The 22,361-nt window shown below is 40.3% G+C and overlaps 1 protein-coding gene across 1 annotated transcript in view; it reads right to left on the bottom strand.

Moving 5' to 3' along the window:
- Nucleotides 1-219: 219 nt before the first annotated feature.
- Nucleotides 220-22,361, bottom strand: part of clcn5b (chloride channel, voltage-sensitive 5b) — a 28,642-nt gene continuing 6,500 nt past the window's right edge. The window contains exons 3-13 of the mRNA XM_017472268.3: nucleotides 17,608-17,756; nucleotides 17,428-17,527; nucleotides 14,739-14,926; nucleotides 14,039-14,161; nucleotides 13,107-13,313; nucleotides 12,472-12,552; nucleotides 9,462-10,037; nucleotides 8,542-8,710; nucleotides 7,030-7,428; nucleotides 6,495-6,705; nucleotides 220-3,260 (exon numbers count right to left, since the gene is read on the bottom strand). Coding sequence (XP_017327757.1) covers nucleotides 3,170-3,260; nucleotides 6,495-6,705; nucleotides 7,030-7,428; nucleotides 8,542-8,710; nucleotides 9,462-10,037; nucleotides 12,472-12,552; nucleotides 13,107-13,313; nucleotides 14,039-14,161; nucleotides 14,739-14,926; nucleotides 17,428-17,527; nucleotides 17,608-17,756 — 2,294 coding nt within the window. The 3' untranslated portion in view covers nucleotides 220-3,169. The remainder of the gene's footprint in view (nucleotides 3,261-6,494; nucleotides 6,706-7,029; nucleotides 7,429-8,541; nucleotides 8,711-9,461; nucleotides 10,038-12,471; nucleotides 12,553-13,106; nucleotides 13,314-14,038; nucleotides 14,162-14,738; nucleotides 14,927-17,427; nucleotides 17,528-17,607; nucleotides 17,757-22,361) is intronic.

Raw genomic sequence — 22,361 nt, 5'->3', positions numbered from 1 at the left:
GCGCTGACAATTTTGGGGATTTTCTTTGGAGCAGAAACATGAGTTAATGTCAATATTACAGTCTATTTCATTTCTTAAACAAGTTTTTGATTGACTGAAACAAAACACCAAGCATTCCTGATTCCTCACATACTTGATCATGTGCACACACACACACACACACACACACACACACACACACACACACACACACACCCCAAAAGAATACATAGCCCAGAATCGAAACGCTTCACATTTACTCTTTTGATTACAAATTCCACAGTGCAGTCAGCATTTTACAAAATAAATAAAGTTAGAAATCCATTTTGTGTAAAGGTCCTAAAGAATGCATTACATTGACCTTCAGGTTCTTTGTGGACCGATTTCCCAGAATAATACTACTGTGAACACTGTGGGGACTCAGTGTTCTCGTTCACCTTTAAACTGAAACGGTATTAGTGCTCGGATGGGAAGCAGGTCTGAGTTCGGCCGTGTGCATGGAGAAAACAAACCTACTGATGGTCCAGTAACTCTGAGAGGTGTATCCATCTGCAGGGTGGAGTCTCTGTATACTGCTCGCTCCAGAATCTGCATCTTCAGCGCTTCAGACGCAACACACAAGCATTTGGTCTTGTATTTGCAACGACAATTTGTTTGCCATGTCTCCACCTGTCACTGCTGCTCTCAGAGCAAGAACAGGCGTCTTTTCAAACAAGCGCCTTGAAAACAAGCCTTTTTTTTTCCTTCTTTGTTTGTTTTCCTGAGTTTGAATGGCACATTTGTTATACAAAAGCGCTTTTTTGGCAGGTGGTTAATAACCACAGCTGGATAAAGCACCAAGTCGAACATTCTTCCACAGGGTGGTGTGCAGCTTGGTACAGATAAGAACGGGGAGGAGGAGAGAAGGCAGGCGGAGGGTTGGGGATTGGGGGGGGTCTGTGGTATGTCCTGCTCTAGATGACATTTCATTCAGCCCTGGACCGAGCCCTTAAAGCCAATCAAGGGTTGGATTACAACAGAGAGCTTGGACACTCGGTAACCCAGCAGCAATGAGCAAGCCAACAAGCCAAATCTCTCTCTCTCTCTCATAACCCTGATGCCACAAAAAGGGACCTTTGTGAATGTGACCCGGCCACGCTGTTTAATTAACCTCCTCTCTAGCCTCTCCCAGCAACACTCGCCTTGTTTTCTCAGGGGGTCAGAAAAGAAAGGATTAATCTCTCATTCCCGCGCACCTTGCAAGCGCGCACACAAACATTTACTTTCAATCAGCGGAGGCAGAGATTGTTTCGTTCCACGCCTCTATTATATTACAATAATGCAGAATTGGCTGTTGTTGTACGGAAATTGGCTCTCTAAGAGTGGAAGAGGGCCGGGCAGCATGGAAATGCCGTCGGTGAACATCCTGGCGACCACTAGCCCAGACGAGCATGAGTGGGAACAATAGCCTCCTCCGACCTCCGCGCCCTCGCTCCTGCTCGCGGGAATATTAGGGAAAGAAAGAGAGAGAAGAAGTGGCCGCGGGATGTATTTGAAAGGACTAACATGCTTTTAACATCATGTTAAGGTAGATAAACATGCGAGTACAATGGATGTGGCGTGAGCGTGCCGAGGACGGGGAGTAGAGTAAATAGAGGCCGCACTCCGCCTACGCTTCCTTTGGGAGGAGCCTCTTCTTAGGTCATTATTGGATTGTCACAACCACTAAAACAAAAGGAGGGAATGGAAAGACATGATGCTCAACCGAGGTTGTCCAGGGTCATAATGAATGCAAACAAGATAAACAGAGTATGGAGGATACACCCAAGATGAGACGATCACGCTCAGAGGGCAGCACAGGAAGATAAGCAATGCAGAAGGGACAAACTTCGACTCCCTTCAACTTCAGTTCTCTGGAGTGAGATGGAGACATGTAACTCGCTAACACTAGGGCACGTGAGCAGTCATGAGAAGAGAAGGAAAGCTCGCCAAAAAGGATCAGAATAGTCACAGTGCAGCTGTGTGAGATCGTGAGAGAGATAGTGACCTCTACTGGCCTGGGCTGGGAAAGACAACACAGGTCCACTGGTGAACCCCCATGTCCATAAAACACAAGAAACATACTATGGATATTCTGTGGCTGCTCATATTTACACAGTGCAAGAAATGTTCTCTAGTATACTTTGCTACAAAATGGTAGAAATCCCAACATGATCTAAAGGATATTGCAGGACATACCGACTGTTAACACACTTTACACAAACTGACCAACTTTGTAAAATAATCCGAGCTAAATGGCAGATGCTAAGAGATCCTCGCAGAGTATCTCCTCAAAAGATCTTTCTGAATGATGTAAACATATAAAGTTGACCACAGTGGCTTAAATAATTCCCTTCAGCATACAGAACAGAATGGCTGCTCAATTTCAAGTTACATTCAATCACTAACATTCAGACACTGACACTTTAAATTAACACTTCGATTCTACCAAGCTCGAACACAACACTGTCTCTGGCTTTTATCTGCATGAGTGTCTGACAGGGTGGCTGAGTTTGAGGAAGACAGAGTGTGTGACTTTTTAACATGATACACTCTCGTCTCATCTCCCATCTACTTCCCACAGTGATTGTCTGACCTGGGCAAGTTCAGGCATGTCAGCTAGAGTGAGAGAGAGACAGAGAGAGTGAGAGTGAGAGAGAGAGCCAAATGCATGACGTTCCAAAAATGCCCTTCACCTGCCATGGCTTCCCTCAAAGAGAATCCAGGAATGACATATGCAGGATTAAAAAAAAGGCAAAGTTCAAAGTCAGTGTTCACAGGAATGTCTTTGTGACAGTCTTCCAAGGAAGATGTGGATCAGTGGTGCGCTTGTGTGTGTGTGCAGTAGGCAGCAGTGGAGTGTGTGACAGCTTCAGGGTAAGCTGTAAAGTCAGATCCCCTGGAAGACAGGACTTCCCGTCTAGGCATGTCGCCCAACTCCGCTTCTCCATCTACGCCAAAGCCGCAGGACATTCACACAAAACATTCTGCTACACACACACACACACACACACACACACACACACACACACACACACACACACACACACACACACACACACACACACACACACTTTCCACCAAGTAATTGGGATGATCCAGTCTGGGAAGTGTGTCCATGTGATGGAATGGGATTTAATGTCTCTCCTGCTGAGTGGGGTGGAACAGGTTCTCAGTTGAAAAGAATGGACTCGGGGTCTCTGTTTGTCATCTGGGCCATGTGCTTCAAAATGTCCTTCTTAGTGATAATCCCCAACAAACGCCTACAAAGACAGAAGAGGAAGAAAAGAAAGAAAGAATGAGTAAAATCTATTTGATGATCACATTAATTGAAAAATCTGGCAGCGCCATATAAATAACAGAAAACAAGAACAAAAGGTCCTCACTAGGGCATGACTGACAAAAGCCATGATATAATATGTTTGTACACATGACTACATAAATGAATATGCAATCCACACGTATGTGCGTGTGTCTGTGTGTATTAAGCAGTCAGTCAACCCTCAATCACTCACAGATGTCATTTCCATTTGCTGGCAAGAAGTTTGGCTCCAGGGAGGGAGAAAAAGATAAACAGACTGCTCATCTTTCCCTTTTGTGTGTGCATGCGTGCACACACACACGCACACACACAACAATTACAGTTGCAATCAGAATCATTCTACCCCATTGCAAATCAGGTTTATTGTCAAATTTTACAGACTTTCAGCTATTTGCAATGAACAAATCAAACAAAAGCGAATGCTTCAAGTGATTTCCCCAAATCCAACTGAAAATGCAACTTATGATGATTTCTCCATTTTCAAAATGATTAAATTAAATCCCCTGAATAGAATCCCTCACAACAGCACAAATATGCAAAGCAGGTGCTGTCTCAAGCACACCTGACGCAGCTAATCAAGGACTTGTTTAGTTACACCAGGTGTGCTTGAGCTGGAACACATGAAATACCTGAACTGGCTAGGGGAAGAAAGTGTATGAAATACCTGGACGGGGCAGAAAATACATTAAATACCTGGACGGGGCGAAAAACTAAGCTATCAACGGTTGCAAGCAGAGTTCTGAGAAGGCAGGTTGTGAAAAACCCTCGAGTGACTGCAAAAGACCAGCAGCAAGACTTGGTGGTAACAGACACTGAGGTTTCAGTGAGCGCAGTAAGGCACGTACTAAACGCAGAAGGTTTGACCCAAAACACAAGAGAACTCGGCTCAAAATCACATAAATAACCCTCAGAAGTTTTGGGATTCTGTTCTGTGGAGTGATTAAACAAAACTGGAACTTTTCGGCACGATCAATAAATCCTAGGAGAAAACCTCATGGTGTCTGTGAGGAAGCTGAAGCTTGGGCATCATTGGACCTTCAAACAGGACAATGATCCCAAACATACCTCAAATTCCACCAAGGCTTGTTTGCAGAAAAAGTCCAAGAAGATTCTACAGGGCCATCACAGTCACCTGACTTGAACCCCATAGAAAATCTTTGGTGGGATTTGAAGAAGGCTTTTGCAGAATGCAAACCGAAGAATATCACTGAACTGGAGGCCATTGCTCATGAGGAATGGGATAAGATTCCTCAGGAACGCTGCCAGAAGCTATGCATCTCGTTTGCAGCAGGTCATAAGAGCAAAAGCGTGCGCTACTAAGTACTAAAGATGCTTGCCATGAAGGGGTTGAATAATTTTGAAACTGGAGAAGTCATTATAAGTTGCATTTTCAGTTGAATTTGGGGAAACCATTGAAGCATTTGTTGTGTTGAACTATTTCAATTGCATTTGTTTGATTTGTTCATTGCAAACAGCTGAAAATCTGTAAATTTTGACAATAAACCTGATTTGCAGTGGGGGGTGAATCATTTTGATTGCAACTGTATGTGACCGCCTATAGCACAGATTGTATACCAGCTAAACCACAGAGGCAGCTTAACTTCAGTATTAACTAGGATTGCATAATTCATTATATTTGAATCAGGATCACAATTTTTAGTTCCTCAATCGAACAAAATATCTGCAATGTTGAGGAGTTTGCTTAACGTTACCTAATTATCTAATATTAGAGATCTTTTTTATTATTATTATTAACTTCAGTACATTAAATCACAAGATTTCTATTCAGGTTCTAGTTGCCTCTTTGGTTGCACCACTGTTGGTTTGTCTATTTGTTCAGTGTCTTATTTTTGTTTATATATAACATTTAAAAGACCAGTGCCACTGGATGCACTATTTGGGAATTCTGTTATCCCTGCTATTGCTAACTACATCCAGAAGAATATTTTATTAACATGGGCTGTGCTGCACTCTTGTCCATGGCATGAATTAATCTCACGACTATGAGTGCAAATTCAATACACAGTCAGAGACAATTCAAGGCTGTGTTCCAAACAGCATACTGCATACTATTTAGTCACTCCACTGTAATCTCACAGCATGCTTCTTGGGGCCAGACCACAGGCTGAATGTACGGTTTTCTCTACAGGATACACATATGACCAAGGCCAAGGATAGTACGATAACCAGCTAAAGTACAGTGTGGGGAAAACAATCCCATCTGGATGGTGAAATACTAGACGAATACTGTTTGCAATATAATAGAGTTAGAAGTGCAAAATACACAGAAGCACACAAAACACCATTTCACTTGCCAGCTTTCATTTTCTATTCAGCTAAAACTATTTTACAATTTGTTAATGATACAAATTCCATAACAAGGATAAATCAGACGACTATCATACACTACCGACCCACGAAAGAAATGCCTCAACAGTTTAACAAGAAATGACCTCTTATTGATGGTCTCTCTCTCTCTATCTCTCTCTGTCTCAGTCTCGGTCTCTCGATTTGACTTGTACAGTAGTGTGCAAACGTTTTAGGCGAAGAAATGCTGTAGAGCAAAGATGACTTCAAAATAATGAAATTAAATGTTTGTACATTTAAAAAAAATACCGTATAGAGCAGTAAAAAATAATAAATGAAACAAAGTCTATATTTGGTGTGACAAATAAATAAATACATTTTAAAAAGTAGTCTCTAGTACAATTAGTGTAGTTTTATAAGGAACTGAGATGTAAGTTTTATTGAGCATCCTGCAGAATCAGACACGGTTCTTCTGGAGATTTTGACTGTTGCACTTTGCTTCTTATATTTGCAGCAAAACCCATCAGCCTTCATTGTGTTTTTTGTCTAAAATGTCTCTTACAACTTAATCTGCTGCTTTCTTTAATGACATACAAACATTTTTCTGTAACATTTAATTTTTTTCTGGAAAGCTAATGTTTGTATCTAAAATGTTTTTGTAGCGACTCGATAATGTAGTCATAAAGTCATAAAATAAAAAAAAGCTATAACAAAGTTAGTACTATATAAATAGATAGGCCGCCTAAAATTTCTGCACAGTACTGTATATTTGAAGGAATATTGCACTATAGGACTAACACACACACACACACACACACACACACACACACACACACACACACACACACACACACACACACACACACACCCGTTCTGTGTGACAAGGCACTGGCGTAATCCGAGCTTGCGGAAGATGTCCACTGTGATGTCAATGGGTGTGTGGTCAGTGATGGCTAGTGGACTGAGGTCTATGATGCTGCGCAGACTGAGTGGAGGAGGGCCAACAGGATTCGAAGTCTGTTCGGTGAAGAGGACCTGCGATGCTCCCACGATGCCCTCCTGGCAGCGCCGTGCGTTATCTGGTAAAGAGGAGGCAGAAATGAGACAGGAATGAGGAACCAGATAAGTCTAAGGAAAACCTTACACAGTCCTGATGATAAAGCTACTAAAAAATATAAAATACACAAATATTTTAAAACTGCAGAGTAATAATAATAATAATAATAATAATAATAATAATATTTCTACAAAGCACAAAAGAAAATTAATTATACTTCAGATAAAACAACAACAACAAAAATATGCTTGTCAATTGTACACACACACACACACACACACACACACACACACACACACACACACACACACACACACACACACACTTCTCTCTCAGCCTTTCTCACCTATTGATATTACCAGGTCCCGCCGCAGCACAAAGCCCACCAGCCTTGGACTCTCCTGGGACACGACTATGGGGAAACCGCTGTATGACGTATCAGCTATTATGGCCTCCACCTGGTCCACGCTCATGCCGCTTTGCGTGAGGACAGAAAGTGGAGGATCAGACTGCCGTGGACGCATTACATCCATGGCCAGGGTCTTGTGCTCAAACTCCTCCTTGGGCTCGAGGAAAGGGTAGCCGTTCAGCCGGATGTGCGCCTCGTAGATGCCCTCTCGGCCTAGCGCATCCGCCACCCACTTACTGGTCATAGTAGCTGCCATGAGGGGCACGATATACTCTAGTCCTCCGGTCAGCTCAAACATGATGACCACCAGAGACACCGTCATCCGAGTTACACCACCTGTAAAGGGAATTGGAGAGAGACGATGGGAAGTGGAAGGGAATGTGATTAGCCAAGGAGCAGCAATGCATAAAATCAATTTAATGTTCACATCAAACAGAATGTGGAAAAATGTGATCTCAGTGACTGACATTAACTTTGGTATGGTTGTTGGTGCCAAATGAGTATTTCAGAAACTGTACTTTGGTAACTCAAATAAACATTCTTTACAACTGTGTTGAGCAGAAAAGCATCTCATAATGCACAACACATCAAACCTTTGAGGTGGATGGGCTACAACAGCAGGAGACAACATCGGGTTCAACTCCTGTCAGCCATTAAGCCAGAATCTGATGCTACAGTGTGCACGGGTTCACCAAAAAAACTGATCCATTTCATAGAGTCCACTTGAATTAGGTTATTAATTCGATTTGAATTACTGAATTAACCATGGCGCTAAAACTATACTTAACTAAAGCTGTTGGTATCTGAATAATTTCTGTCCATATATTTTTATATTATCAGAATTTTTGGCTCCATAAAAACAAGATCAGAGGCAAAATGTTGTATATCAATCAGGGCTGGAAAGCAACAGAGAAAAAGACTAAAAACTAAAAGAAATGAAAATAATGAATGAGTGCAAAAACCACTGTGAGCCCATGTGAAACAATTTAGCATGCAAACATTTTGTCCCTGTAGAATTAACAAGCGTTCCAGACTGAATGTGAAGTCCCATGCTGAAGTGTGTAATGTTCCTGCACTGTCACGGAAGACCAGCACTGAAAATGTCGTTCGGGCTGCGCATCAAAGAGCTGCAGCTACACCATAACTACAACAGACCATTTTATAAATCCAAACAGCCATACAGGCATTTTCCTCATCAGATGGGCTTTCATACTCCAGTGACCTCCATGTAACGTCTCCAGCACGGCTTACGATTTAAATGTGCCTGCCAGTTTGAAGGTTTATGAGCTGTGAAACTTGTGCTGTGGACTTATTGGGCAGCAACGAGCAACAGTAAGGATGAAACAAACACTTGTGATTAAATGTATGAGCAGGCACATTCCGGTTAGTGGAAAGCAGATGAAATGGGGTGATTTTGTGATCTTCTTTAATGATGTGTGTTAGACATACCCAGACATGCTGCAGCCCCGAGCATGGCGTAAAGGCCTGGCGTAATGCAACAGCCGCTAAAGATGGACCAGTCGTGGTGGTAGAATGCCAGCTGCTCCATGCCGATGCCCAGCAGTCTGCCTGCTATTGCCCCTACCGCCATGCTGGGAATAAATAGACCAGAAGGCACCTATGACAGAGAAGGGCAAAGGAAACAGAAGATGGATGGAGCCGAGATTAGGGCTGGGCGATAAGATGATATAATGTCAATATTGTGATGAATTGCAAATCCAGTTCCGAAAAAGTTGGGACAATAGGGAAAATGCTAATAAAAAAGCGAAATGGTTTGTAAATGTACTTTGACTTGTATTTAAACAGAAACATATAAAGACAAGGTTTTTGATGATTTTTTTAAGGTAAATGTTTATTTTGAAATTGATGCATGCAAAATGTTCCAAAAAAAGTTGGGACAGGGGTGATTGGGGAATTGGGGTTGTACATCACTTTTCAAAAGATAAGGTAAGCATCGTCGTTAGTTTTTCGGACATTAAAACTGTTTTGTACTAGATTTAAATGACTCTTTTTTGATGAATAATTTATTGTTGTAGTTGTAAAAGTATTATTGACCCCAAAAATTTTACCATATGTAAAATTTTTATCATATGTACAGTAATATTAACTTGATCATGTATGTCTGTGGGTCTGGGGGACAAAAACCCATTGGATGTCACTAAGCCTGAAATCTGGCAAAAATGGCAAAAGATTTTCCGCCTTCAATAAATACAAAGATATTTGCCCCAAACGATGTAGAAATAACATCTACCCTACCTTCTAACCTGGCCTATGGTGTCTGCAAAGGTTATGATGGATAGAAAAGGGGCCAGTATAACAAATGCGGCCGTAAAAAACAGTCTGAAAAATAGTGCTCGCTGCAGTAATACCTTCATGCCAAACGTAACCACAGTGGTCAGCGTCTTAAAGAGAATTGCTAGCGCCAGCTGCCAGATGGCCGTGTACACTCCAGGCCCAGCTGCCCGCTCAGACAGGCCGTTGCTGAAGTTAGCACCGTGACTTAAGTTACCATTCATTGCTCCACCCTGCACTTGGGTGGTGTAGTCACACAGCTGGGAGGAGTCAAGCAGACTGCAGTCATTGAACAGCTCGGAGATGAGTTGACTGCCACTCATGCGTGTGTAGTCATTTGGAAAGGCCAACAGCGCTGTAGCCAGTGCCACCAGCACCACTTCCAACACAGGGTATTGACCCAGACGCGTGTTCTTTCTCCATCTACACCAGGCCATGTTGGCACGGATGAAAAATGCCCCCCAAAGGCCGCCGAAAATACCAAGCAAAACAAAAGGGAAGAGCTCCAGAAAGTGCCATGGGTTGTGGAACTCCACGTAGAAGAGGACGAGTTGGCTGTTGCCAAAGGGATTGATTGAGCGTAGGGTGAAGGCGGCCACCAGAGCGGCGAAGAATGAACGCCACATTGTCTTTAAGGGGAAGTAGTAGCTGACCTGGCCCAGGGGACAGAAATACAGAAAAGACTCAATATGACATTATAGCAGGAAATAGTTCTCAGAATATAACAATGATGTATGACACTCAGTGGACACTAATGATACACACTCATGGGATGCTGTAGTCATCTCCAGAATTATTCACACTCTTCAAGAAAATTAGCTGAAATTATAAATGTATAAAATAACCAAACTCTATAAACACCTATATGTTGCACAAGTTCATCTCAAAGGCAACCCACATAATGTAGCACCTGTACTTCATTATCATTAGCAAAAGGCAAATGCATACATCGAAAAGAACCAGATAACTACAATTGAATATGATGGTGGCTCCTTGAGACGGTGGGGCTGTTTTGTAGCTGGTGGTCTAGCAGATTTTGTGAAGACTGATGAGATTATGAATTCTACCAAGTACCAGGTAATATCAGTCCAAAACTGGTTGCTTCTGCCAGAAGGTTAAAAGATGGCTGTAGATGAACCTTGCAATAAGATAATGATCCCAAACGTGGAAAGAAATCAGCGAAAAATTGCTGCAGAAACACAAAAATTGTATGTGTGTGTGGGGGGGGGGAGGGGGTTAATATTCAAATTACCCATATACAGTGGCAAGAAAAAGTATGTGAACCCAATATGTGAATTACCTGCATTTATGTATAAATTTGTCTTAAAATCTGGTTTGATCTTCATCTAAGTTACAATAATCAACAAACACAATTTGTTTTAACTAATAACACACAAATGACTGCATTGTTCTGCATTGCACATATTACATGTCATTCAAATATTCACAGTATAGCATGGAAAAAGTATGTGAAAGCCTAGGATAATGACGTCAACAAAAGCTCATTAGAGTCGGAAGTTGGCAAAGCTAGTGTCCAATTAATGAGACGAGATTGGAGGTGTGGGTTAGAGCTACTTTGACTTATAAAAAGCACTCAAACTTTTCGAGTTTTCTACACACAAGAAGCATCTGCTGATGTGAACCATGCCTCGCAAAAATCAGATCTCTGAAGACTATGATCAAGTTGCATAAAGCTGGAACAAAGTTAAAGTTAAAGAGCTTGAATATCCATCTGTCCACTGTTAGACATACCATCTATAAATGGAGATGATTTCGTATTCTGGCTACTCTCCCTAGAAGTGGCCGTCCAGCCAGGATGATTCAAAGGGCACACCGCAGAATTCTCAATGAGGTAAATAAAAAAAAATAATAAAAAAACCCTAGATTGACAGCTGAAGACTTGAAGAAATCACTGCAACTGGTTAACATCTCTGTTCATGAGTCTATATGAAAAACAATACACAGGCATGATGTCCATGTCAGGACACCATGAATAAAGCCACTGCTTTCCAAAAAAACCCAAAAAAAACGAAAAAAAAAAAAACATTTCTGCATGCCTGAAGCTTGCCAAAGGCCACCTTGACACTCCACAACACTACTTGTGAAAATGTTTTGTGGACTGATGAAACTAAGATTAAGTTGCTTGGGAAGAACACGCATCATTACGTATTTGGTTTAAAAAAAAAAAAAAAAAAAAAAAAAAAAAAAAAAAAAAAAAAAAAGGACAACGCATACCAGTGTGAAAACATCATCCAATGGTTAAGTACTGTGGAGGGAGCATCATGATTTAGGGCTGCTTTGCTGCTTCGGGACCACTTACCATTATTGTGGAAAAAATTTATTCCCAAGTTTATGAAGATATCTTATAGGATAATATCAGGGTGGCTGAGTGCCAGTTAAAGCTCAGTAGAAGTTGGGTGAAGCAGCAGGACTATGATCCAAAACACTGATGTAAATCCACTACAGAATGGCTTCAAAATAAGAAAATATGCCTTTTTTTATATATAGTGGCCCATTCAGAGCCCAGACCTTAACCCCATAGAGATACCAAGAAATGACTTTAAAAAAGCTGTTTATAGCAGATATCCTAAGAATATGGCTGAGCTGAAGCATTTCTGTAAGGAAGAGTGGTCCAAACACTTGGTTGAGGTTACTGCTGCCAAAAGGAGTATTGACCAACTTTTTCCACAGCACTGTGAAGGTTTAATAGGATGTCTTCAATAAAGACATGAACGATTAGAACTATATAAACTATAAGATTATAATTATGTTTGTGTGTTGTTAGTTTATGCACATTGAATTTGTCTACACTTCTGACTTTGATGAAGATGAGATCACAGCGTATGACCAATTCATACAGAAAACCAACTCCAATTCCAACCAAAATCAATTCCAATGGGATTCACATACTTTTACTTTCCACTCTATTTAAGCTCAAAATAGCATATAAAGGGTACCAATAATTATGGAGTTGACTCTACATATTATTGATGTACACAGAGCGGTACACAGATTCTGTATGCATGACATGAAACAGCATTTTAACGATACATTAATACTGGAAATATTCACGGCTTTAATTCAGACCTCTTCCAGACTGAAGAGCACGCCTCCTATAGGAGCTCCAAATGCTACAGACACGCCCACAGCGGAGGCTGCTGACAAGACCTGAGACAATCCAGCAGAAACATTTCAAAACACACACACACACACACACACACACACACACACACACACACACACACACAAACATACAAATATATTAGCACTCAAACACATACAAAAAGAATGCATAAAAATAATTACCCCAATTTATTATCCCAACTACAGGCTAATTAACCCATACACCCAACATCCTGTTTAATTAAGGCACATCCATGAAACACAGTTATTATTTTAATTTCACATTCTAGTGTAAATGGAGCTAATTTAAGCAGTAGAGCGTAGCTATCTGCCTGCTCAGTAATCTGTCCAGCTCGATTAACTTTTGCCGTGTTCTCTTACTGCCGTGTCTGGAGTAAATCTCTTTATATTATATTACTGTTTCTTGGCTTAAGACACAAAGGGTCCTGTCTTCCTCCTCATCCGTTCCCAAATCTCTCCCAATCCTCTTTCTTCTTATCTTGTTGTGCTTTACATCAATCTCCCACCCTTTCTTCCATATCTTTCAATCACTCCTCTCCATTTTCCACTCCCTCCCGCGGTCGCCCCGTGTCTCCTACCTCCCTCCTCTTGGCCTCGTTCTTGCGGTACTTGGTGAAAAGATGGCAGAGGATGTTTCCACAGCAGCAGGCCACATGCACCAGTGGGCCCTCTTTCCCCAGACTGAGCCCTGAAGACACGGCCAGCACCAGAGTGATCGTTTTTATCACTAGAGTCCACTTTCCTAAGTAGCCCCGGATTATAAACCCACTTAGGATAGTCTTTATCTGAAAGAGAGCAAGAAAGGTTTAACACCAAGCCATTTCTCTCAACGTTACTTATCAGAGAGTGACTTAACACAGGAGAGACTAATGAATAAGTGTCTTGGGAAACGCATGAAAGTCAACAACCTCTAATCCATTAATCCACTCAGGATGATGTGTGAAAGGGAGGAACTAAAGTTTTCGCTTTCCCTGGATCATCATTTATGTGACAGTTTCTTGCTCTTGGCAGGAACCAAGTGCTGAAAAGGCCTTTTGAGGAAATGGATCATTTTGAGATCTCAGTGAAGAAGGAGGAGAAATTCCTTAAATCTTATGGTTTTAAACAATCTTTTATTTATTTTTTAAATTTTTTTAAAATCTCATGACGGGAGATGACATTCGGGGCTTTTGATACACAAAATGTTTTGGTTTTTTTCCTGTCTGTGTGTGTTTATAGTACGCAAATAATGAGAGTTTAACATCTGCAAACACTTTGCTAGATTTCTGAAATAAAAGTGGCAAAGGATTTTTAAACATTTTTTTTTTTAAACACACACGAGTTTTCTTTTCATGCTGCTAAAACAAGTCACAGCTGCTCTGCACATTGGGTGGAACACACAGACCCACAGAGCATTTTTACCATACTGACTGCATTTAAATATGGCTAATCAGTCACTAATAATAATGACAAGCGTGTGTATGCACAAGTGTATCAGTGGGTGAGATGGTCAAACATACAAGCGTGTTACCTCAGGGATTCCTGAGCCACAGGCGTATGGGGCGAAGGCTCTGACGATGACCACAGCCAGGTAGGAGAAGAGCAGAGCCCAGCTCACATACATCAGATAGTTCACCACATAGGCACTCGCCCCCTAGTGCACACACATGGAACAGTGCAATCTCTTACTTTTTAGTGCGTGTATGCACAAGCAAAATATTTAGGCTAATGTAATGTTGGATAAAGCACACTTATCTAAAAATAAATATATAAAGGGGGTGGGGATCACTTCTTATTGTATGACTTTTTTTTGTTAATATATAAATGATGATATATCCAGTGATTGGATGCTTTACTGTAAAATCAGAACAAACGCATAATAAATCAGAATCGAATTGAAATCAATGAGTGCTTTAGCTTGTATCCGTTCTGTACTGTAAGCTCTGGGGCAGACATTTCAGACAAGCAAGTAAAATGTACTTTCACATATTCAGTTGCAGTCATTTCCTGTTGTGGTTTTGAACTCTACGCCACTAGAGGGAGTGACGACCACCACACATCGGAAACCAGACTCACTTCTCAGTGAAAAACCTGTATGTGTGCTTTTAAACTAGATTTTAGGCAAGCTTTTTATTCATTTATTTTATTAACCGTGTGTGTGCACCTGTGTGTAATAATGTAGCTTGTCGGTCTGCCTGTATTTGTGTGTGTACTAGTTAATCAGCACCCACCTCATTGACTCCCACCGTGAGCTCGGCCCAGCTCTTCCAGTTTGGACATTTTTCTCTCTCCTGGAAGGTGGTCTCTTTGGAGTCCCAACAGCAGTGCTCGTGGTTGAACCAGAAGCCGTTCATACATATACCCTCTTTCAGGTCTGTTAGCCAGTGAGTTGCGATGTCTATGCCTCCAGCTAATGCTCCTACACAGAGAGAGAGAGAGAGAGAGAGAGAGAGAGAGAGAGAGAGAGAGAGAGAGAGAGAGAGCAAAGGAAGCATTAATACCCAATCAGAGAAGTATCACAATAATCAAATAGGAGTTGGCCACATAGCTACAATTTAAAATTTTCAAAATATCAGATGGTAACATAATACATCACTATATACATTCTTATAACCAGTTATGGAAATTCCAGCTCTTTTCAGTGAGTCGGATCATTTGGCTCAGTTCACCAATAAGAGCAGACTCTTTCATCTCTCAAATGGTTGATTGGCCATTTTTTTCTCACCTCTTGAAGTGGACAACATTTGGGATATTTTGACCAGAGGTAGTTTTTCTTTGTATAACTCTGGTTGCAGTTATTTCCTAAAATCTTCCTCTATATTTCAAATAACAGAATAACCTTACTATGCGTTGCATTTCATAAAGTTCATTTAAATAACTGACAAATCTGCAAGGTAAGTGAATGTGTGAGAATCCCTGCGCAAATGTTATTGTGTCTGAGCTTCGTTAAGAAAATTCATTCGATACTGGCTTCATCGACCAAAAAAGTGAATGACTGTGAATCGCTTGTGAATGACTCATCGCTACTAATAATGGCCCCTATAGTAACTTAAATCGACACTAAATCAAACAACTAGTGCCTCTACCCCAAACTTAATCAGTCTGTACAGGATTTTGCAGTCTTTTTTTTTTGTTGCGGCCAAAAATGCTTGATTTTGCTGCGGCTTTTAAAAAATTGCAGAAAACTACTTGAATTGGCGAAAGGGCAACTGCACGAAATTGTTTTGCACTGTATTTAGAAAATGAGGTCTTTTAGCTGTACTCATGTTTTCAACACATGTGAATCAAGAGGGCTTTGACCAAATATGCGTTATAATGATGTTACATGACACATCTTGGCCCAAATCTGCTGAAAATCTGCTGTAATTTATTCATATTGCAAAGTCTCCTTGACAATCACAAAATCCTGGAGGGACATTTTCTATTTCAGTAATTATCTATTTCATGGTAAACTGCAATGACATAAACCAAAGAGCAGATATGCAATAAAAACATTTTTTTAAAAACAACAAAAGAAACTGCACTACAAACCAATCTAGCATCAGAGCAAAACAGCATACATTACTAAAATCTTACTAAAATGTCAATTTTAACCAGTCCTGGTCTTCTTGTGGTAATGTGGATGTTATACCCACTTTGTTTTTCTGCATGGCAGCTGAACATGGCGTTTAATTTTTGCCTGACAGACTCACTATAGGTGTGTATTTATAGTGACTGCCATCATGAGTAGTCATATTGTGAAAATGATGTAATCAGTAGAAATTCATTAATCTGATACGGAGTATTGTTCTCATTGCCGATACTGGCCTCAAGTTAGAAAGTGGCGAGCCACAAAGAGGATGTCGGCACTGGATGATAATCAGTTATTGGTCAATACCACCAAGCGCTGATATTCATAAACATACTAAAAATGAAGAAAATGGAGTTGGTTACATCTCTACTACTGGCTGTTTTGTAAAGTATTGTCAAACGGTATTTGAAACTCTCTGCTGGCTGAGAAATGTCCATTAGATCTGTTTTTCTGTGTATAGTACACTTGCTCTTATCTCCAACCAATGTCTCTACCAATCAACAGCACTTCGATTATTTTCTACTCTTTTGTTGTATTTGATTGACATCTGAATATTTTCAGTACTTCTGTAGGACTGAGTGGACTGAAGCAACTGTGTGGAGTAAAATAATGAAACAGAGGATTTTAGTATACATCCATCCATCTTCTATACTGCTTATCCTTCCTTCAGGGTCACGGGGAAACCTGGAGCCTATCCCAGGGAACATCGGGCACAAGGCGGGGTTTCAGTATACAAGCAATTTCAATTTAACATCCTAAAAAGACATTTTCTATATTGAACAACCAACTAACCACTAGAAAGTGGTGATGTAATATAGGTAAAAAGAAGTGGGAAAAAGTAAGCAGGAAGAAGTGTGTGTGTGTGTGTGTGTGTGTGTGTGTGTGTGTGTGTGTGTGTGTGTGTGTGTGTGTGTGCCTACCTTGAGCCTACTCTGCGTGGTTCAAGGTCCCTTTCCAGAACCTTCAAACTAACCGTCCCTCAGTGATGGAATGAACTTCCAACTTCCATCCGAACTGCAGAATCTGTCACTATTTTCGAAAAATAACTAAAGACCCACCTCTTCCATGAACACTTAACTAACCCCTAACCTGCCAACCACCGCATTATTTATTTAAAAAAATAATAATAATAATAATAAAAAAAAACCCACACTGTTTCTTACAGCTCTACTCTGCGCACTTTGCTTCTCTAGAACATAATTAAAAACCTTGCACGGTAGCACTACTTGTATTGTTCTCCGCTTGATATATCGCTTTGCTTGTAGTTCCTCATTTGCAACTCACTTTGGATAAAAACGTCTGTTAAATGAACGTGTGTGTGCGTGCGTGTGGGGTAAGGCGTCACTAACCAGACATGAGGCCGATGAGGAGCATGAGGAGCCAGCCTGAGAAAGCATCACTCACACTCAAGAGAAGATCCAGTACAGACTGCCTCTTCTTCTTGCTGATCTGAGAGAGACACAGAGTGTCTGTTAATGACCACTTAAATACCGTGTACCTCTGGTGCAGGCTGTGTCCTGCAGTCTTACCTCTCTGTGACGGTCTCGGTCCTTGGATTTCTCCCTCACCCAGTCGATGGTGTTGAAATCATCGTACGTTCCCAACCCGTGCAACCCGTCGTCTAAAAGATCCAGCAGCTTAGCAGTGCCATTCTGTCCTCGGCCTCCTGTACTGTAGCCTGAATGGGACCAAAAAAAAAGCAGCGGCGCATTTTGATTAATAGAAAATGCCATATTAATGAAAATGTGACCACAGCAAATTTCAACATGTGTAAATATTTGTATGAACATAAAAAAGATTCAACAATGAATGAATGAATGAATGCCTTTTATTGTCACTATACACATGTACAATGAAATTAAGAGCCACTCCTTTTTGTTCCGTGCCAACATGTTCAAAAAATTAAACAAGATAAAATAAAATTAAATTAAATTAAAAAAATACAACACGAAATAAGTAAATTAAAAATAAATAAATAAATAAATAGATAGATAAATAAATAGGGCCGGGGGTTGGGTACTATAAAATGCACAGTTCTGAGACACTATATACCTATACTGTGAAATCAACTGAGACATCAACTGAACAAGTTTCACAGACATTTGACGAACAGAAATGGTATAACGAGTCCTTGTACAAAGGGGGGAGGGGGTCAATATAAAAGGAACAGTGAGTATCTGGTGTGGTCTCCAGCAGCTTTAAGTACTACAGAGCATCTCATCCTCATGGACTGCACCAGATTTGTCAGTTCTTGCTGTGAGATGTTACTCCACTCTTCCACCAAGGCATTTACAAGTTCCCCATCACTTATGGGGGGGACACATGATTATATGTAATTTTCCACTGCAAGGACGATCAGCTGTCCTTCCTGTCTCCCTGTAGCACTGTCTTAGGCGTCTTACATTACAGACATTGCAGTTTATTGCTCTGGCCACATCTGCAGTCCTCATGCCTCCCTGCAGCAGGTCTATGGCATGTACACGCAGGTGAGCAGGAACCCTAGACATCTTTCTTCTGGTGTTTAGTGTCCTAACTTATTGTAACTGTGACCATAATTGCCTACCGCCAGTAAACTATTCGTGTCTTAAGGACTGTTCCACAGGTGGATGAGCAGTAATTGTTTATGGTTCATTGAACAAGCATGAAAAACATTGTTTAAACCCTTTCCAATAAAGATCTGTAAAGCTTATTTGGATCTGACAAAATTATCATTAAAATACAGTCTCCTGAAAAAAGGGACGTTTCTTTTTTTTTGCTGAGTATATGTTATCGACAGTATGAGACAGTCCAAAGCAATGTTGTGCCAACAGGCGCAGTGTATGAAAAGAGGAATTCCAGCATTCATTAAACCCATAGTGAGATGGCTAACAATGACACTGCAAGAAATGACAAAGCGACAAGAAGTCAAGAGATGAAAATCATGTGAACTTTCTTTATAACTGAACAAAAAAAGATGCCAACATTAACATTAGTAATGAAGATCAGCTTGAACATGCTGTTATCTAAAGCCACGGCTTGAAAACTGACCGGGGTGCCAAGGTTACAATCTTATTCGTCACCATGTTAATACCCTAAATCAAATAAGGGACATATGACCTTGCACATGTAAAACGAAGGTACACACAAGCTTATTATCGAAAGGCTTTAAGATGTAACAAACAAGTAGAGCAGGCTCTGTAATTCATAGGATGAGTGACATTAAGGGTGTGAAAGTAATGTGTTAAAGAACATTGGCTTAAAATATTCATCATGATAATCAACTGCACCTCACGTATTTATATAACTCTTCAATACAGATTCATTCAGTCTGCTATTTTTTTTTAGAGCATTTCATACAGACAAATTTGTATAAATGAAAATGTATAAAATATCATTTGTTATTGTTTCTCTAATAAACTGATTGATATGGCAGTTTCATAACAACATAGCACAGACAGAGAAGCCTACATGCCTATATGTTTAACTTTATTAAGAAGGTCATATTTATAAGATTATGCAAACTGTAAACACACCCTAAAAAAATTAAATTAATTTGTATAAAACTTTGCATATTGGTTCCTGACTGGCTCTTCTATTTTATGATGCAATAATAATAATAATAATAATAATAATAATAATAATAATAATAATAATAATAATAATAATAGCCTGTGTTCAGTACTACATCGGATTTTCCGATAATATTTTATCAGAATATTATACCTGTTACTTAAAAGAATGCAGCAATAACAATTTTCATACTTGGGCTAACCTGCACAGACAAATTAATTCCACCTCAAAGAGTTTAATTAGTAAAAACATGACTTTTTATACAAAACAATACCGTAATGTATGTTAATGTTTAATATATGAAACGAATATATAGCTAATATCGAGCGAAAATCTGTTCCGGAAATATCTACAAAATGGGAACTGAAGGTGTTGACAGTATATCGTATACTATTTAACAGCAAAGAGCTTAAGCCCCAGTGCTTGCTGTGTGAACTGAAGCACTAAATACACATCAGTGTCAAACATTATCAGACTTTTGTTTTAACGTCATATTTAACTCATGAGTAGGGCCTGACACAATGACTCATCACACTGTAATTAGACACTACTGTACTTCTAGAAGTTCCAGCTCTGCACATATGCCCTCTGAGGAAGGTGAAGCCTAATACCATATATTTTAAAAATAGCTTCCTTGAAATGACTAGGTGATTATTCATATTGGATTCTACTTTAATTCTGGCATCATTATAATGATATATTAACCTCAACACTCAACATACACTTCACTGATTATCCTCAGGTGTCAGCGAGTTTATAACGTTAGACATGCGTAAACACTAGCGAGCAGTCGGGCTGCACAAGACAATCATTCAGATTGCAATCTTGATACATTTCTCAATATAATTTGATTCAAGGACAGCATTTGCATTCAGGCAACCACTGCCTAAAACAGAGCAGCACTATTGCACTTCCTTCACTATAACCATTGACCGTAGATGTTGTATAACGCGACGACATGAACACAACTAAAGGCTACACATTAAGCCGGATAAATTTGAAAACGCATCTTTTTCCCCCTCTACGTTTCGGTCTTCCGTCCACACTGAACCAGCATTTCTGTCCAGCGAAAACGAGTATGTTCACAAACAATGACGTATTTTTAGTCACATGACCCATTTAACTCAAAACAAACAAGATGGTGGACGATGTTGCACTGGAGCTGTTGTGCCTGCTCTCCAGATTGATAGCTTTGTTAAAGATTAATCGGACTTTGTACAACGTTCAGTTGCATTTTTAAATAAATGCCTGATGGACATGATGCAGGCCAATGCTTATGTTTTTACGCGTGCACAGTATAGGGGTGTAAGCATTGTCAGACGTTGCAGTGTGGATGAGCAATTTTTGGAAAACATTTAAAAATGCCAGTGTAGATAGACAGCATTATAAAAACGGAAAAAAGCGATCCGGATTAATGTAGACAGACAGCATTATAAAAACGAAAAAAGCGATCCGGATTAATGTAGACGGAACCTAAATCACAGCAGGTCTACACAACAAAAAGGGGAGAAACAAGTTGTGACCTTTTTTTTTTTCTTCCAAAAATCCCAAATGCCTGGCTGTACTGAGAAGGAATGCATTTGAACAAATGTTTAATATTATGTACTGAACATTAAATTGCCAATTACTAAACAACTAATGAGTAAATGTATGAAATGAATGAACGGGGTGAACTGTGGCTGCATGACTCAAGGACAATTTCCACACCCATGAATGTCATTGTCACATTGCTGGTTTCTATTTAAACTTGGGAGGACACACTGAACATGATTCCAGTTTTATACTAATTAGTAGTAAGTTCATAAGCCATCATTCTCAAACATTTGTTAGGAGAACGTAGATGCCACATTCTGCTACAGTAATGCACAAATATAATAGATATACATACTGGCTTACAAAATTGGTTAAAGAAATCTAAGTGAGAATTGTGATTTCAGTTCTGAGCCCAAAACTCATGAATCTGATTTCACTGAGAATCTTGCAACCCTACCAGGTGACTATTCTTAGATAAGCATGCCATATCAGAGCCACAACTTCAGAGACAAGAGTTCTCAATTTTATGGTCTGCAGTATAATCCAGTAAAAATTCAGACCAGTCCTATGTCACCAGTCATCTGATGTCTTCCAGAATATCTATTCTAAAAATTTCAGTTCCTGCGATAAGTTCCTTTTCAACACCTCTGAAATATCAAAGAGAGTCTTGTAACTGTGAGCTTGTACATTTTACTACAACATTAAAATCCATTTTGAAGCATTTTAACACACTGATGAGTAAACTGTATACACCGATCAGCCATAAAATGAAAAGGACTTGCCTAATATTGTGTAGGTCCCCCGTGTGCCGCCAACACAGCTCTGACCTGTCAAGGCATGGAGTCCACAAGAATTCTGAAGGTGTGCTGTGGCACGAAGACATTAGCAGCAGATCCCCATATGCGTGTTCTGACTCCTTTCTCTCATAGCCAGCATGAACTGTTTCAGCAATCTGTGCTGCAGTAGCTCTTCTGTGGGATCCGACCAGACGGGCTAGCCTTCACTCCCCATACGCATCAGTGAGCCTTAGGCGCCCATGACCCTGTTGCCGGTTGTCTTGCACCACTTTTGGTAGGTACTAACCACAGCATACCGGGAACACTCCACAAAACCTGCCGCTTTAGAGATATTCTGACCCAGTCGTCCAGCAAATCACTATCTGGGCCTAGTTAAAGTCACTCAGATCCTTACGCTTGCCCAT

This window comes from Ictalurus punctatus, chromosome 7 (assembly GCF_001660625.3).
Source record: "Ictalurus punctatus breed USDA103 chromosome 7, Coco_2.0, whole genome shotgun sequence".
Classification (NCBI taxonomy): Eukaryota; Metazoa; Chordata; class Actinopteri; order Siluriformes; family Ictaluridae; genus Ictalurus; species Ictalurus punctatus.
Note: the sequence above shows the minus strand (reverse complement) of the source record. Positions and strands in the feature narration are given on the sequence as shown.